We start from the raw sequence: 19,594 nt of genomic DNA, 5'->3' as shown, positions 1-19,594 counted from the left end.
AAACATTCTTCTACAGAAGATTTTTGCCCACTGTTTGGGGCTGAGTTCACACTTGTTCATATTCCATGTGCTTTTCCTTCTGCCACTTGAGGGCAATGAACCTATAATGTACAAATCCGAGTCTATCTCTTAATATTTTCTCCAAATTAGTTATTTGGAGTGGCTTGTTATTTTCCAACCTACATACAACAAGGAATTTTTTTAAAACCAAAAAAACCTCAAAACTGTCTCCACAGCTTACAAGAAAGGAACTGCCAATCATAGTAAGTTTCCACAAGTAACTTTTTCACACTGACAACAAAATTGGAAGTAAAAGTCAAAACACTAAAAATACTCTCTATTTTAAATTACACAGCTGTTGTAACAAATACTCACCTGTACCCCATAAATATCTGAAGTATTATTATATCAACAAAAAAACCAACATGAAAATAAACTATATAGCCATTACCTCTAAAACTGATAATCCTGTAAATGCCAAAGTAGGGACACATTACTTCTCTTAGTTAAAGCAAAGCACTTAGTTCAGTTTCTTAAGTATAAATAAGGAAAATGCCCTCATGTGATCCTGTACACGGAAATTAATACTATTCCCTTCTAAAGCATGCCAGGACCTGGAGGTTTTCCATCTCTTAAAGTGCAATATAGGTTATCTCAAATTCTAGAAAGCAAAGCAATTTTATTAGACAACAAAGCCAAACCTTTTAGAGCCACAGCCCACTAAAGTAATCTGAAAAGTTCTCAAGAGCCTGATAGGCAGTACAGATTCACTCAAAAAATTCAGCATAAGCAAGTCATCAGCAAGAACACGAAAAAAAATCATTAATAAAAAATAAACTTAAAGGCAGTCACATTTTGCTACATTTAGCTTCTGTTGGTATTCTGGTGGTATAAGGTTTAAGGGAAAAAAACCATTTTAGTTTTAAAATCATTATTTAAGTAAAATCAATACAAACTGTAGTTTATATTTCCTTCATTAAATGCTCATTTCTCATATCTTTTTCATGGAAAAGAAGAAAAATTTTCACCAATCTTACCCTTTCCTTGTCTACAACAATGAACAGCTCCACATACCGGGTCTGTGGCAAGACAGCTCTTCTTCTCTGTCAAAAACACAAACATCATAAAGGCAAAAAAGTTATAAGGCCATGATCACATCCTAATCTCTCATCACCTATTTTATGTCTACTAAGAACATCATAAAATTATTTTACTTAACACATCCTACATTAAGATAGTAAAAAATATGTTTTTTGAAGTGTTATCTCCTTCTTAGTGATGAAAACTTTGTCCAGTTCTGCTACTGACTTTAAGTGATGATAAACTATGTCTGAGGGGAAAAAAATGTTTTTGAAGTGTTACCTGTTATCTGCACTAATATGAGAAAAATGCTAGTTACAGACAAAATGGGTTTAAGTTTACAAAGCAGCATTACCAATTTTCTAAAATCAAAACTACACACACACACACACACACATGCACACACACACATTTTAATGAAAAACCCCGTTACTATGCTGAAAGATAAAACATAGCCACTAATATCCCAGAGCAGAAGTTAGAACAAGGTTGCCATTTAAAAAAATGACTAGTTTTGTCATTTTACAGAAATTCATGCAAAGTAGAATAAGCAAAAATTTTAATGTTTTCCAATGTTTAAAGTCAAAAAGAATAGTCCAAGTCAAAAGAGTGGATAGCAGAAGAGGCAATAAAAATAATGCCATCAACTAGTATAAGTTAATTAAAAATATGCCTCTTTCAAGGCAGCAACATATCTCATAGAAAGGTACAATCCCTGCAGCTGAAGTTGATCTAGTCCTAGAACAATTTCAGTCTAAGAGACAGCCATGTCAAAAGTAAATCATGAAGTGCTATAGCAGTCTCCAAACAGGGATGAGAGTGTCCTTGAAACACAACTGAAGTCGTTAAAGTCCTAAAGCCATGTCTCTCTTTCCAATCTAGGGTTCAAGAATCACCATTCGAGTTGTCTAAGAGGTACCTAAAGAAAAACTCTTTTGCACTGGGCGCAGTGGTTTATGCCTGTAATCCCAGCACTCTAGGAAGCTGAGGCAGGAGGATTGCTTTATGCCAGGGGTTCAAGACGAGCCTCGATAAAGTAATGAGACCTCATCTTTACAAAAAGTTTTTTTAAATTAGCCAGGCACGGTGGGTGGCACAGACCTGTAGTAGTAGCTACTGGGAGGCTGAGGCAGGAGGACTGCTTGAGCCCAGGAGGCCAAGGCCACAGTAAGCACTGCTGCAGATTTAAGCCCTCATTTCCAAAACCCACAGAATCTAAAGTGTACTCAACTTGGTAGCAGGAACTGTATATTGCTCATCTTTTCATCCCCTAGTACCTATCACAATGTCTGGCATATATTTGGCAAAATTAAGAAAAGAAAAAAAAAAACACTACTCATAGTATTGGTTTCATGAATAAACACATGATTTTTCTAAAATGGTAGTCTGAGCCATGAAGAATTATGTTATTTCCTTACTCGAAGTAGCTGAGTCATGCTGGGAGGCTCTTCCTCTTCATCCTTTGTAGTTTCTTTCTCTATATCCTTGTTGGAAACTCCACATCTCAGAGGCTCTTTGTGGACATCATCCATTCGATAAATGATGTGCTCAAAATGAGAGCTGTTCTGCAGGGGTTCAATCCCATAACTTGCATTCTCTAAATGCAGCAGTCCTCTGAATGTTGCATTACACACATACAAATTTTAAGAAAAAGAAAATACAAAAGGAATCAGAAAACCTAAGTTCAAGTCCTACTTCTTAAATGTGTAAGTAGGCATAGCATGATATAGAGAATAAAATAGAGGCTTTAGAATCAGACAGACAGGGCTGGGGCAGACCTATATTGAAAGCTCAAATAGCTACTTATCAGGGTCACTGCCTGCAAGTCACTTAACCTCCCTGAGTGATCTACGGGAAATGGAAGGTACTACAAAGTAGTGATTAAGAATGTGGCATCTGGACCAGAGGACAAGAGTTCGAATTCCAAATGTCTTCTATTAGCTGCAGGACTCTCAGCAAGGTATTTAACCTCTGCCTTGGTTTGCACTCTACAAAGGATTGTTCTGAAAACAAAATTACTTAATAAGCACAAAACACACAAAACATATTGCCTGGCACACAGTAACTATTAAATAAGTGTTAGTACTTAAGTGAAGATAATCATATTCATCTTATATAGAACTAATACGTATTAGTTCAAGCAATCATGCAATCAACCAACCAGTACAGTGCCATGTTGTCATGACCTCAAGGAATGTAATTTTAATACTATAACTTAATTTGAAGTACAATATAATTTATCTGAACTTCAGTTTGCTCACCTAAATACGGAAATAATGAGCTCTTATTCACAGTGATAATGAGACTTAAATACAAGTCTTAAATAATACAAGTGAAAATTTTATAAATATAAAGTGCTAGAGAAATTTAAAGCATATTTTATTTTAAATACCAAAAATGATTTAGTGGTCTCAAAAAAATTTTCCTCTTTACGTATTAAAACTCATCAACTATAATACTTTCTTAAATAAACATGTCAAGGATATCTGAAACACAGCTATAAAAATGTTCAGTAACATCAAAGTAAATTCCAGTTTTGCTAAGTGCCCAAAAGGATTTAATTTGGAGACAGAAATAGGAAAAAGGGTAAGACACAGGGGAAAGAAAAAAAAAGAAGATAAAAGAAATTGCTTACCTGAGTCCAAAACAGTTGCTAAGAGCAACGGATGAATTATAAACTCCCTCCACATAGCCTCGAAAATGACAATGATTCTAAATGAAAAATACTGTATTATCTTCAAATATTGCTACATTGCTGAAAATCATCACAGAAATTGCAGAGCTAACAAAATTACTCGAGGCCAGTCAACTACAAAGTTTTATTTATATTATTGGCATCTCATAGTATCACATGGCATTCTTTAGACCATCTGCAGACTATCTCCTACCACCCTATGAGTACACAAATGTTTAGGCAGAATTCCAGGGAATACAAGGTACAAACAGCTCTGCCTCAGTGACCTTTCAGCCTAGAAGCAGAACAAGACGTATTATGTCATCTTCAACATTTTAAATCACAGTCAATCCAAGAACCAACAGCAGCCGGCTGACATCTCACTAAAACTGTGTTTGTATAAAATGACCCTGTGGAAGACACTGATGATGCTTTACAAACTTTAATCTTAAGCAATAGAATCCCCAGGGGAAACTACATAAATCTTTCAGTGAAACTTAATTTCATTTTATGGACAAAAGTATATGTCATTACGATACATGACAGTCTGGCCATGTTAAAAAAAATTACAGTATCAAAGTTTTAATTTGTATTTCAAATCTACAATCATACTTTCATCTACCTGAACAATATTAAATAACCAAGAAATAAGTGAGACTCCGTCTGTCTTGGTTGACATTTTTCAAACACCCAGAAAAGCATAACAACTCTATTATACTTATGATACGTAAGTATTATATAAAATAATACTTACATAAGTTTCTATATAATTAAAATTGATTTTTAACAGTTTTAACAGCATATACTTTAAATAATAGCAACAAATAATATTCGTTGAGTTAAAAATTGTCAGACTTTATAAGCATCTTATATATTCACTCAGTTAAGTTTCCCAATATATCCATAAAATGTTAACTATTATTACACTTTAAAGTGAACATACCAAGGCACAAACAGATTAAAAGAGTTTCATCAGCAAATAATGAGTCAAAATTAAAGCCCGAACAGTGTATGTCCGAAGAAAGTATGCCAAGAAACCTCTACAAGGAAAAAAATGCCTTTTACCATTACAGCTTTTGTCAAGTGACATAAATTACGCTGTGTTTGGCCTTCTGCCTTGGTAATAGTTGGGTGCATGACTGGATGGACGGGTTATTTTCTATCTGGTGTATGCTGTAAGGTAAATTCAAACTCCTCTACTAATTTGCTATTAAACAATGGACCAATAATGCACTAAGATAAAGAAATCAGATAGTGGACCGGAAGAGGATAGGCCTAAGTCAGCAGTTCCTTGGTTTTTGTAAGTACTAATAATTAATCTAAAATAAAGATATTTTTGCCTCCTATTTATTTGAAGAATGCTGCAAAAAGTGCACAACCAACAGAAACAATTCAACCTAGTAAAGTATTACAAAGTACATAAGAAAAAAAAAAAAAAAAACATGTAATGGGAATAAAGATTTCTCATGAAAACCATGGCAAAAAAAAAAAAATGTATAATACCTAAGTGCCAAAAAGGACTGTAAAACACTCAAACAAAACTAGAAATGTTTATGCCTAGTAATAAACACATAAAGCCAAATGTGACATCTGCCAATTATTTTCGGTATTCTGGCCAGCTCTGTCCCCAGGAGTACTCTGTTCTCTGATCCAGACAGGACCACACCTCTTTTAGGAAAGACTTATTTTCAGAAAAAATTTAGAACATTAGAACATGTAACACCAAACGAGTGTTTTTCTTTACTAAATATTAACGACGAATTAAATGTTTTAATAAGTTCACTTTTACAGATATTAACTTTCAACAAAAAAATCGAAAACTCCTATTTTAAACATATCAAATTTTCCCCATCATCAGTGAGGATTACCATTAAATAGAAGATTTATTTTCCTAGTCTTTAAAAAAAACCTTAACTACTGAGTACCGGGAGAGCTGTAAGGTACAGCTTAGTCCATAGAAATGCACCCACTTTTCCCAGGATAACCCATATATCATAATGTTAAAGGTGCCCTGTGGGGCTGTGCAATGTAACAGTCCTGAATGCCTATACAGAACTCATTTTTAAATTATAATTGTTTTAAAATTTGCTATGGGATCATGAGGAAAATACATTACCTGTATATTGGGATGGTTAGTGATTACAGTCCCTTCTTTGTTATAGGTATAAACTACAAAATCTTCAGGCAAAAGGTCTCTGGAAGAGAAATAAAATACCATTTAAATATATGTTATCTATCTACAACTAAGGATATGATTCACAAGGCATTATCTCTAGAGGAGACGAGCTGGAGTAAATAAGAATTTTCACCAGATAAATTATTATTTTAAAATGTGCTACTATAAAATTAAAAGCTCATAAACAGGCGGGCAGTGGCTCACGCCTGTAACCCCAACATTTTGGAAGGCTGAGGTAGGAGGATCACTTGAGGCCAGGAGTCTGAGACCAGCCTAGGCAACATGGTGAGACCCTGTCACTACAAAAAATAAAAAATGAGCTGGGCATAGAGGCACACACATACAGTCCTAGCTACTCCAGAAGCTGAGGTGGGAGGACTGCTTAAGCCCAGGAGTTCAAGGCTGCAGTGAGCTATGATCATGCCTCTGCACTCCACCCCGGATAACAGAGTAAGACCTTGTCTCCTAAAAAAAAAAGAAGAAAAAAAAAAAAAAGCTCATAAACAGACAACTCTGAAATAGTGTACATTACTCATAAATAATATGTAACATTAAGCTACACATTTTTTCTAATGGTCATAAAATGCTAGCTGCAAAAAAACTTAAGGCAACATAAATAATGTCCCTGAATTTTTCAGACACAACTCACAGGAAAAGTAAAAACTGGGTTACTGACAGGATACCATATTTACAGAAGAAAAATAAATGGTTTTTTACACTCTTTTCTAAAAGTTCTATATAAATAAGAATTAAACTCCTAAGTATGGAGGCAAATTTCTGTCTCAACTGTTGAAAGAAACAATTATTCCTGATTTCCAAAGCCTCACTCCATGTTAAGGAGGTTCAGTGGCATCAAGCATGTTTATGAGGATCAGGTTCTCTTGCAGCAGGACTGCAGCAGCTGTATGCTTATCTCCAGGCCTTATGGACAGGTCAGGGATGCAATGTGCTAAGTGTGTGATTCATAAATATGCCATTTCAAGTTCAAAACTCCCCTGGAGGCACCCGGGACCAGCCTGTCTATACTGACTAGAAATGAACAAATGGAAGGTTTTTATCTGATTTAGTTAGGTACACAGCCTGACTTTAGCTACATGATCAGCGAGGTAGAAAAGATATCTTCAGTAAACTTGTGCCTGGGCTCCCCAGAAAATATGATGCCTCACACATATCTCAGCAGTTCATAATCTGGAGGCAAAGCACATCTGTGCAACTGAAACAGGACCCTGGGGGTCGTGCCTTGATGACTGCCTGCACTTTCTTTGTCCTGATGCATTATATCCTTTACCTTTATTAAAGTCTATGTGAGTAGGCATGGGAGTAGCCGGTGGAACCTTAGTCTTTCCAATAATTGGACCCTGTCCGGTCACTGCAGGCTCCCCTTCTCCCCAACTCCCCCACACATGTGTAGCTCTTGCTCCCTTAGTGATGCATTTGGAAAGAATAAACTGGGGGGTGCTTGGCTTTGGTCTCTGCCTTCTTTCCTGTTTGGAAGTTACTGCCTGCCCAGCCAGCTGCCACTGTGCAGCACAGATATGAAGAGCTAAATCTGCTTAATCCCAGGGTTCAGGATCCACTAAACCATATCAAACTAGAAACAAAACCAATATACTATTGGAAAAACATTATTGAAAAGACAAAATAAATTAAATGTCTTACTTGTTCCTTTCCAAGTGAATAATGTGCTCTTTTCCTTCAGCCTGAATAACATAAGATACCTAAATGCACAGAAGGAGAAAAGAAGAATAAAACATCACCTTGAAAATTACTTTTCAACAACATCTCATTTATAAGATGCAGGAAATTCCATTCTGAATTAAAATAATTTGATATTGGCTGAACAGTTTAATAGAAGAACTTTGTGTCGATCCTTAAATAATAAAAAATATACTCTGATTATCCTTTCCTTCCTTTCATAACTGATCATGAAAAATAACCTTCTTGTCTATCTAACTCTTCTCAAATTCATTTCTAATTTAGCTATAACTGCAGGGATTATCTTCTCAAGTCCATCAATGTATTACCTACAGTATAAGACAGTTCCTGCTTTTGTCTAAATGAAATGACACTCTTGGTTTCAAGAGATTATCCCTAGTTCTGGTTATATAAAGTTGAAAAGAAATTCAACTCCTTTTATGATACGAATTACAGGGCTTACCTCATTTCATCAATTCTAAAACATGTTTTTTTCCCTCATATTAATGTCCCTGAAACAAGGACACATCATACAAAGGCACAGCAGTCTAACCAGCACCACTTCTGTTTTCTTTTTTTCTTTTTTTTTTTTTCTTTTTGACACGGAGTCTTACTCTGTCACCCAGCCTGGAGTGCAATGGTGCAATCTTTGCTCACTGAAACCTCTGCCTCCCGGGTTCAAGCAATTCTCCTGTCTCAGCCCCCAGAATAACTGGGATTACAGGCTCCCACTACCACACGTGGTTAATTTATGCATTTTTTAGTAGAGACAGGGTTTCACCATATTGGTAAGGCTGGTCTTGAACTCCTGACCTCAGGTAATCCATGTGGTCTCTCAAAGTGCTGGGATTACAGGTATGAGCCACCCCGCTGGGCCACTTCTGTCTCTTTATTAGTGGTACATAAAACAATATAGTGTGTCTCACAATTGATGACATCTTAGAGTCAAGGAATTAAAGTAACATATATACACATCCTCCAATTCATGGGATCATCTTCTCTACCTCAGGCAACTCTGAAACAACTTCCCCAGTAACTCACCATGCCATTAGCCACAAGTGCTTAATGTGATCTCTGGAACTAAGAGATCTGACTTTGCCTTAGCTCTTTAATAAAAAAGAAAGTCAGGAAGGGACTCGACAACTAACATTATCAGAAGTGTCTACTTAATATTCCCTACTGTTTCCAGGCTCAGTTAACATTTTGTCAAGAAACAGCATCATCCCCTTCACCACAGCACATCTGCCTCTGACTTCTAAGCGCTAGACCAAACTACAGATCCTGTCATTCTACCTCCACATCTCGCGTGGGACGCCAAGAACCCTTCATCATCTACCTCAATCTCCAGTGGGCCATCAAAACCACCACGCTCTTTCCATTGCTACAGCTTTATCATGTGCCTTTCTATCATTCTCTCTTAGACAATCACATGACGTAAAAACATCACTGCTATGTATGTTAAAAAGAAATCTGAGAGCCGGGCGCAGTGGCTCAAGCCTGTAATCCCAGCACTTTGGGAGGCCAGACGGGTGGATCACGAGGTCAGGAGATAGAGACCATCCTGACTAACAAGGTGAAACCCCGTCTCTACTAAAAAATACAAAAAACTAGCCAGGCGAGGTGGCGGGTGCCTGTAGTCCCAGCTACTCGGGAGGCTGAGGCAGGAGAATGGCGTAAACCCGGGAGGTGGAGCCTGCAGTGAGCTGAGATCCGGCCACTGCACTCCAGCCTGGATGACACAGCAAGACTCTGTCTCAAAAATAAATAAATAAATAAATAAATAAATAAATAAATAAATAAATAAAATAAAAAGAAATCTTAGAGACCAAAGATTATTTTGTGATAGTTTACTCCTCCCCCAAGTATCTGCCTGGATTGTTCACCTGCCTCCTTCTGGTCTTTACTAAAGGGCTACCTTCTTGTAAGGCTTTCCCTGGCCATCCTATTGAAAAATGCAATCCTCTCCCCAGCAACTCACCATATCCAGCCTCCCATCCCTTTTCTTGCTTTAATTTTCTCCACAGCATTTATCACCATCTGAAGTTATATACACTTTTGGTTTTGGGGTTTTTTGTTTTTGTTTTTGTTTTGTCTCTCTCTGTCCCCCACTCACTAGAATGCAAGCTCCATAGAATACAAGATTGCATTCATGCAAGGGCATAAATTTTTGTCTGTTTTGTTCACTGCCATATCCCCAATAGCTAAATGGTACCTAGCATACAATAGTAACTCAATAAATACTTTTGAATGAGTAAATTACATTCACTGTTGAATGAGCAAAATCCAGTTCAACATGCACTGACCATACCACTTCTCCAAATATTTACCAAAGCATAAAAATGACAGTTATTTATGACAATCCCAAGTATCAATGAGGGAAGTACTAAATGAAGATACTATCAGAGACACAAAAAAGTAGAAAACACAGTCCCTAGGCTGAAAGTCTACCATTCACTGAAGAAAAGGAGGAAAACAGGTGGCTCGTGCCTGTAATCCCAGCACTCTGGGAGGCTGAGGCAGGCAGATCACTTGAAGCCAAGAGTTCGAGAACAGCCTGGCCAACATGGCAACACCCCATCTCTACTAAAGATACAAAAATTAGCTGGACATGGTGGCACATGCCTGTAGTCCCAGCTACTTGGGAGGCAGAGGCACAAGAATCACTTGAACCCAGGAGGCAGAGGCTGCAGTGAGCGGAGATCGCACCCAGAGATTAACTGATTAACTCTAAGACAAAACACAATCAAACGGTAGGCTGTCCAGTTCAAACCAAAAACAAGTAAAATGTATAAATTCTTCTACAGAGGAGATCTTAGAGTCATTTACTCCTCGGTTAGACAGGAGTAAATGGAGTTGAGTGACTAACCCAATTAGTAGGTGGTGGTACTCACAGGAAGGACCAAAACTAAAAGTTCCTGATCCTCAACTCCAGTGTTCTTTTTACAATGCCCACTCCCTAAAAAACAGGCAAGCTGCCTTACATTTCTGAGTGTATCAGCAATTCAGATATTAATATAATTCAGAATAAGCTAAATTCTATGCTTTATTACCTGCTGTTGTTAAATTATAATAAAATTTAATTATACTTCTATAAAGTTGAAAGACTTATAAAATTAAAGTCCAAATAGATTATTTCTGAACAAACTTTACAAAAGAATAGTACAAAAAATAATTTTTGTGCACTGGTTACCCCATTAACAGCACAGTTAGTTTCTTCCAATATGGAAATAAAACCTGTATTTTCGTAAATATTCCCTAATATAAAATATATGCATTTAACACATTAGCACTCTCCACTGTCAGTGAAGATACAGTATAAAGTGTTCTAGCTATCACAAACTGAGTCAGGTTATATAATTATAATAAGAATTAAAATTCTTATTATAATAAAAATCACTGTGACCATTGCCTGTCAATTAAAATGTATATAATCAGCACCCTACCCTAGTGATAGAATTCTATTTTAACTATTTTATTCTGTTATGTTTCGAGTCGATCATATTGTCTTTTAAAAAAAAAAAAAAAAAAGATACTGGCTGGGCATTGTGGCTCACACCTGTAATCCCAGCACTTTGGGAGGCCGAGGCAGGCGGATCACCTGAGATCAGGAGTTCAAGATCAGCCTGGCCAACACGGTGAAACCCTGTCTCTATTAAAAAAATACCAAAAAATTAGCCAGGCATGGTGGCGCATGCCCGTAGTCCCAGCTACTCGGAAGGCTGAGGCAGGAGAATCACTTGAATCCAGAAGGCGGAGGTCGCAGTGAGCCGAGATTGCGCCACTGCACACTCCAGCCTGGGCGACAGAGCAAGACTCCATCTCAAAAAAAAAGGATACTAAGGCTCAATATGTTGCTTTTACTAACACAGCTGTGCTATGCTAAGTAACAGCCAAGTAATAACTCACTGAACTGATTACTGCTACAAATAACACCTTTGTGCTAAAACAGAAAAGAAAAAAAATTAAACACATTATTTCTCAAGATACAACTTACTTGTTTTGAATAGGGCCTAGGGGCTTCTCTTCTTTCTCTAGTTAATCTCCAAGGAGTTATAATTTCATAAGAAGAAAGATGTGAGGTCTGTTGAAAGCCTACAGAAAAGGCAATAACAAATATAATAAGTGAAACTGAAAAACCACGTGGGCACACAATATAATGAAAATCAAAAGCTGAATGTTCAAATCACAGAAAAATCACCTGACATTCCCATATTACATTCCCATATTATAATGTGCATCTAATAAAAGTACTTTTATATAAAGTTGTATTAATACATGAAAATAGCAATGCATTAGGTAAGTATGAGGGAGGAAAATGTATTTTCTTTAAAAAGTATACCAGTCTTTATCCAAACATTATAAATATACATAGCAATTATTTCAAACACTTTTAGCTATAACCCTAACCCTTTTTTCTCAAAAGAAATCTTAAGGCATGAACACAAGAAGAAAGAAAAGAACTGTTTGGTGGGGAAATGGGGGAAGACATCCTAGAGTCTAGCACCCTTCCCTCATCTCCCATTCCTCCCCCTCACCAAGCATGAATAACATCCTCTCAGATGATACTACTAAATACCTACTGCCATAGTTTGTATGTTTGACTTCTCCTAATCTCATGCTGACATTTAACCCCCAGTGTGTTAGTGTTGCGAGGTGAGGTGTAGTAACAGGTGTTTGCGTCATGGAGGTGGATCCCTCATGAACAGACTAACGCCTTCCCTGAGGGGCCAGGGAAGGGGAAAGAGTTCTTGTTCTGTTAGTTCCCTCAAGAGCTGGTTGTTAAAAAGAGCCTCTCTCCCCCATCTCTCTTGCTTCCTCTCTCGCCTTGTGACCTCTGTACCCGCCAGCTCCACTTCCCCTTCTGCCATGAATGGAAGCAGCCTAAGGCCCTCTCCAGAAGCAGATGCCTGTGCCATGCTTCTTGTACAGCCTGCAGTGAATCAAATAAACCTCTTTTCTTTATAAATTACCCAGTCTCAGGTATTCCTTTATAGCAACACAGACTAAGACATTTATTAAATGGACAAGGACTGTAAGTGGGAAAAGGTACTTTTAATATCTGATGGGTTAACTCTAACAAATATAACAAACATATACTCAACAATGTAGCCATGCTCTCAAATTATAGCCATTAATCCATCACAAAAACACAAGCTTTATACAAAATTTGTTAACAGTTAAGAACTCTGAAAGTCATGCAGACTTACTCCCACTTCCAATTCTGTTCAGTCTATCAGCACGAAATCATGATTTCTTAAGCAGGGCTTGGGTTCTAAAGTCATCACTTGAATCCAAATTGAGTATAATCAAAATTGCCAACACAAATCTCTTAGGAAGACACATCATGTTGGAGTCCAATACATAATCTCTCGACAAGTCCAACACAACCTCTTTTTCTTCCAGCATGATTACTAATGGCTTAACCCTTACTAACCTCACCTCTAGATGACTATACTTTTTTACCTGGTCTCCCTACTCTCATACTCTCCTCCTTTGATCCAATCTATATGTTCATTCACTCATTAGTTTCCTTATACCCCTCAGATTTCTCAAATATCGATTAAGATGAATTATTTACATCTAACTTTTTCCAAGATAACATTGTATATAAAATGTTTATAACTTTGTCTGGTTTGGGATTAATAAAGATACAAACAGCTGCAAGCAAGAAACCATAAATTATATCATATCCAATATAACGCATGTATAAACAGCTTTTAAACTCTTTACCCATCAGCATCTTATATTTCTTTAAGAATCTGTTTTCTTTTGCAACAGGACACAACTGGAGAAACTGGTTATTTTACCAAGTTTTGACTGGAATGTTGTGCTTTCCTTTAAGGAATCAAACTTGATTTACAGAACCAATAAAAGCCCCTTGAGAAAAGTGGCCATGTACCTTGTGTACACAGTCCCTGTACAAAGTTCCTGATCTGTTGTAAATAAAGAATGTCACTATCTACAGGCCCAGGTGCACCAAGTTATCTCGGGACCTCAGAGGAGAGGAATTTACCCAACTCATACCTGTATTTAACTGTGCAAACCCATGGTTGAGCTCAGCTTCAAAAAAAGTCTTATCTGAGATTCCTTATGGAACATAGTTCCATCAAAGCCAATTAAAAAGTGCCTATGTGGCAAATAATTATTCTTACTGCACTTATTTCAAATAATCAGGTGAAGTATAATAAGACTAAAGCTTATTTTGCAAACTATCATATCCTATCAGTCCTATCATGATTTGTTTTTAATGCAAATGGGGGACAGGAAAGAGAAAAATTATGTTTCAAGAACTATGGTACACCTGTCATTAAATTCTAGTCTCATCAGTTGCTTTTGAGTTTTTCCCTGCAATTTGAACTGACTCTGCTTATTTCAGTGAACCAATCAGTGACCTCTAACTGCAGCTCAGAAGAAACAAGAGGGATGGCTAATGTTAACATCTGGATCAGCATTCTAATTCTGGGCATATATTGGAATCAGTTAATGACCCTATATCAGCTTGGTTCCAACAACTGCCCAGTTCATGGAACACCCTTCTATTTAGTTTACTTGGAATAATTTTACTTATTTTGCTTTACTGTCATGAAATATATTGCTATTGTAATCTTTGTGTGGGAATGCAGGATAAGCTTACTGAATGTTTTCTTAAATTGAACACTTATTAATTATTAATCTTATTAATCTTCTAGATATCACCTTTTGTGTTGTGAACTCAACAGAACTCAAAGAGTTGTGAATGGCCCTCAGCATACTGACGTTGTGTGACCGAGCTCCTCTCTACCCTGGATACAGGATACCCTATAGTTAGGCAGGAATGACTGCCCCTGTTCAGCCTGAAGAAGTCACAGAAGATAGATCTTTGTCCCTCTACAATCCTTAGGATTAAGGTTCCCATGTAAAAGGATGAGGGAAAATATGTCAGCGGCATTCAAACCAGACTGACTCCAACTTGAATAGAAGCTGGGTAAAACAAGGCTGAGACCTACTGGGCTGCATTCCCAGGAGGTCAGGCATTCTTAGTCACAGAATGAGATAGGAGGTCAGTACAAGATACAAGTCACAGAGTCTTTACTGATAAGACAGTTTGCGGTAAAGAAGCCAGCTACAACCCACTAAAACAAAGATGGCCACGAGAGTGACCTCCGGTTGTCCTCACTGCTCACTATATGCTAATTCTAATATATTAGCATGCTAAAAGACACTCCCACCAGCACCAAGACAGTTTACAAGTGCCACGGCAATGCCCAGAAGTTACCTTATATGGTCTAAAAAGAAGAGGAACCCTCAGTTCAGGAAAATCCTTGCCCCTTTCCCAGAAAGCTCATGAATAATCCACCCCTCATTTAGCATATAACCAAGAAGTAACTATCAGTATACTCAGCTGAGCAGCCCATGCCACTGTTCTGCCTGTGAAGTAGTTATTCTTTTATTCCTTTACTTTCTTAATAAACATGCTTTCACTTTAAAAAAAAAAAATTATCTTTAAGTAAATCATTACAGACAAGATTATTATATATGCTGGCCGAGCATGGTGGCTCAACCCTGTAATCCCAGCACTTTGGGAGGCCAAGGCAGGAGGATCACTTGAGCCCAGGAGCTCAAGACCAGCCTGAGCAACAGAGCAAGACCCTGTCTCTTCAAAAAAATTTAAAAATTAAAGGGGAATGGTGGCACATGCCTGTGGTCCCAGCTACTCAGGAGGCTAAAGTGGCAGGATCACCTGAGCCTGAGAGATCAAGGCTGCAGTGAGCCATGATTAAGAAACTGCAGTCCAGCCTGAGCAACAGAGGGAGACCCTGTCAAAAAAAAAAAAAAGAAAGAATATATATGCTGATAGACACAGACAACTGTTACACTAGAAGCTAAACAATATAGAACCAAACTGAAGTGTTTTCATTACAACTCAGAAGCAAACATAACAGAGAAAAAGAAATGCCTCCAAAAAGAAAGCATCTGTAGTTCTTATGGGCAGGCAGGTATTTAAAGAGCTTTCATTTTGAAACAGGTTCAGTTACTTTACAGGCAAAGTTAGTTTACTTATAGTTTCAGGCCAAGACTAGAAACCAAGTCTTCTGTCTTCTATGACTCTTTTACCCAGACTGCCAACGAAGGAAAATAAAAGCTAAATATAGGAAGATTATATGTAACTTTCTTTCCTTCTTTTCCATTTTAAACACAATTCTCATTTTGAAAAGCAAAATGCCATAACTAACCATTTATTTTTAAAAGGTTTTCAAAATCATAGCACCCTGAAATAATTTCTGTATATAAGAGCTGTTATTCTGATATTGACATCTTGCTTCTAAAATCCAAGCAACCACTTTCTGAATTAAAGCCATGCCGTAAAAAGTTCCAAAACATCATAACAAATGCACATACTTCAGGAATGCGATCAAAATAATACATACTAATTGTATGAAAATCCTCCTTCCTGTGTTTTCTTCCCAAAATTCCTTCCTTATCTCTAGGTCAGGTTTTTTTCTTGTTTCCTGTTCATATCCTGCATAGATTTTCCCCCAATTCACTTTAGTTGTTTTTTTTTTTTTAATTCCAAATAGCACTTTCTCATGGGAACCAAAATAACATTTTTCCACGTTAATATAAAAAAAGAGCTTTAACATTATTTGTATAAACCTCCAACCTGTAAAGGTGCTGTCCAGTGTGCTGTGGAATGTTTTGTAGCATCCCTGACCTCCATCCACTAGGTGCCAATAGCATCCCCCAGCTGTGACAGCTAAAAGTTTCAGACCAAGACTAGAAACCAAGTCTTCTGTCCTCTATGAATTGTTTACCCAGACTGCCAACGAAATAAAATAAAAGCTAAATATAGGAAGATTACATATAACTTTCTTTCCTTCTTTTGCATTTTAAACACAATCTTCATTTTGAAAACCAAAATGCCACAATTAATCATTTATTTTATCAAGAGTTTGAGACCAGCCTGGTCAACATGGTGAAACCCCGTCTCTATAAACTATGCAAAATTAGCCAGGCCTGGTGGTGTTCGCTTGTTGTCCTAGCTACTCGAGAGGCTGAGGCACGAGACCACATGAGCCCAGAAGGGGGAGGTTGCAGTCAGCTGAGAACCACTTTAGCCCAGGACAGGGAGGTTGCAGTGAGCTGAGACTGCACCACTGCACTCCAGCCTGGGTGACGGAGGGAGACTCCATCTAAAAAAAAAGAAAAAATGGCCTGAAGAGAAAACATGAACCATTGAAACATGAAACTTAGCATGTCTAATCTTAAAGAAAGCAAAAGGTGTTAGCTGCCCTTCTTTCTTTCTCTAACTCCTTAGATCTTTCTATACTCTGTAGCGTGTTTTAGAGGAAGTCTGAGCACGCTTTTCATAACCGTAACTGTAGTATAGGGAAGTGAGTTAAAAGAACTCTACCTAATTGTGGCTGGGCACGGTGGCTCAAGCCTGTAACCCCAGCAATTTGGGAGGCCAAGGCGGGGGGATCACAAGGTCAGGAGTTTCAGACCAGCCTGGCCAATATGGTGAAACACCGTCTTTACTAAAAAAAAGTACAAAAATTAGCTGGGCATGGTGGTGCACGCCTGTAGTCCCAGCTACTCAAGAGGCTGAGGCAGAAGAGTCGCTTGAACCCAGGAGGCGGAGGTTGCAGTGACCCCAGATTGTGCCACTGCACTCCAGCATGGGCAATAGAGTAAGATTCTGTCTCAAAAAAAAGAAAAAAAAAAGAGAATTCTACCTAATTGCAAAGCAAACAAATGTGAACTCCAAACCATGGGCTTCTCTCATTTTTTTCCTGCCTACTACATAAACAGCCACTTTTAAGTGCTTCCACTGTAGAAAATAAAATAAACCTGGCTTCCACATTCAGGATAAATAAGATAATTCTGTTTCCAAAGTATTTCTTCTAGAAAAATTGTTTCAATTAGATCTACAAAGCACTGTTATTTCGAGCCATATAATAGGTTGGTGCAAAAGTAATTGCAGTTTTTGCCTTTTTTTTTTTTCTCATTCTAGTATTCACCAGGTCAATTCCGGATAAATACATACCATATATTAATAACTACCTTTGGGCCAGGCGTGGTGGCTCACGCCTGTAATCCCAGCACTTTGGGAGGCCAAGGCAGGTGGATCACAAGGTTAGGAGTTCAAGACCAGCCTTGCCAACATGGTGAAACCCCGTTTCTACTAAAAATACAAAAATTAGCCAGGTGTGGTGGCACACGTGCCTGTAATCCCAGCTAACTCGGGAGGCTGAGGCAGAAGAACTGCTTGAACCCTCAAGTGATTCTTGCAGAGGTTGCAGTGAGCCGAGATCGAGCCATTGCATTCCAGCCTGGGTGACAGAGCAAGACTCTGTCTCAAAAAAAAAGAAACCTACCTTCAAACATACTTAATTATAATTTCTATGACTATGTCATACACTCTTACCTTTTTTAGTGTTATACTTTTCTTAAACATTTACCCATCTTTACATTTAAAAAGAATGGCTTATGTTACTTGTTTTAAGTGTCCCTTTGGGGAAAAACCACCCATTTCTAAGATTTAATGTCCTAGACAATTTAAGTTCCTCCAGTAAAGAATTTAAGTTCTTTGAGATCAAACACGGTATCTTATTCATCATGTATTTCCTGCACTGGTACAATATGTATTCAATAAAATATGTTGAATAAATAACCTCTTCTGATTGTTATAGCTAAACACACATAGTTCTCATAGTTGTAATTATCACATATGACTAAAAGTCAACCTTACTTTTTACAGTTAACATCTTTTGTATCAATTTTTCTACAAATCTACATAGCCCACACATTTGTCATTTTGATAGCAAAATCATATTTCATTGTATTGCTATGTACAGACTGTTTAATCACTTCTCTTAAGCAGCTGGGATGCGAGGTTAGGCCCAAGATATATTCACAACAGGATTCTAAACCTTTCAATAAGACTGATCAGAAACAGGCTCTCCTGGGGTCTACTCGTATGAAGATAATACACTACTAGAAGGAAGAGGTTAAAATCACCCTAAAATGATTTAAATCATGAAAAATCTCATGAAAAGAACAATTCATCAAAGGGAATGGGACATTTTCCATGAATGGGAATGAGTTCTGCCCTATAATATAACATGTCTAGGGGTGATACCATTTTCTTTTTTTCCAATAAGGTTTAGCAACTCAATACTTACGTTACTATAAACATAAATAAATACAAACACAACTCCATATTTAAAAACTGACCAAGTTAAGTTAAATTCTAAGGTTCCCTAGCTCACTCTTAAAAGATGTGATTTAAGGCCAGACGTGGTGGTTCACACCTGTAATCTTAGCACTTTGGGAAGCTGATGCAGGAGGAACGCTTGAGCCCAGCAGTTCGAGACCAGCCTGGGCAACAGAGCGAGACTGCCTCTCCACACACAAAAAAAGTTTTTAATTAGCCAAGCATGGTGACACACCCCTGCAGTTCCAGCTACTCAGGAGGCTGAGGCAGGAGGATTGCTTCAGCCCAGGAATTTGAGGTTACAGTGATCTATGACTGCTCCACTGCACTCCAGCCTCGGCAACAGAGCAAGACCCTGTCTCTCAGAAAGAAAAAAAAAAGATGTGACTCAACCAGTGTCCCACATATGATCGCTTAGCGAAAATAATCTGATTAAAATAACAACATGAAATGGAAAATAAACTACAATAATCTCTCAACATACAAACAACATTGTGCTATCCAACTTTAGTTGGGTCCACACTAGACCCATTCAAAGACAGTGAAGAGAGGCCAGGCACCGTGGCTCGTCCCTGTAATCCCAGCACTTTGGGAGGCTGAGGTGGGCGGATCACAAGATCAAGAGGTCAAGACCATCCTGGCTAATATGGTGAAACTCCATCTTACTAAAAGTACAAAAAATTAGCCGGGGATAGTGGCACGTGCCTGTGGTCTCAGCTACTCACGGGGCTGAGGCAGGAGAATTGCTTGAACCGGGGAGGCGAAGGTTGCAGTG

At 37.8% G+C, this 19,594-nt stretch overlaps 1 protein-coding gene across 2 annotated transcripts in view; it reads right to left on the bottom strand.

Moving 5' to 3' along the window:
* The window catches only part of ADAM9 (ADAM metallopeptidase domain 9), a 123,811-nt gene that overhangs the window by 93,159 nt on the left and 11,058 nt on the right, over positions 1–19,594 (bottom strand). For both annotated transcript variants that reach the window (XR_001007499.1, XM_011993380.1), the window contains exons 2-7: positions 11,620–11,717; positions 7,590–7,648; positions 5,871–5,949; positions 3,716–3,792; positions 2,499–2,694; positions 1,038–1,103 (exon numbers count right to left, since the gene is read on the bottom strand). Coding sequence is in view for 1 of the 2 variants with exons in the window: in XM_011993380.1 (XP_011848770.1) it covers positions 1,038–1,103; positions 2,499–2,694; positions 3,716–3,792; positions 5,871–5,949; positions 7,590–7,648; positions 11,620–11,717 (575 nt within the window). In the remaining variant the exon portion in view is untranslated. The remainder of the gene's footprint in view (positions 1–1,037; positions 1,104–2,498; positions 2,695–3,715; positions 3,793–5,870; positions 5,950–7,589; positions 7,649–11,619; positions 11,718–19,594) is intronic.

This window comes from Mandrillus leucophaeus, unplaced genomic scaffold, assembly GCF_000951045.1.
Source record: "Mandrillus leucophaeus isolate KB7577 unplaced genomic scaffold, Mleu.le_1.0 Scaffold111, whole genome shotgun sequence".
Taxonomy (NCBI): domain Eukaryota; kingdom Metazoa; phylum Chordata; class Mammalia; order Primates; family Cercopithecidae; genus Mandrillus; species Mandrillus leucophaeus.
This window is presented reverse-complemented; position numbering and strand designations above follow the sequence as displayed.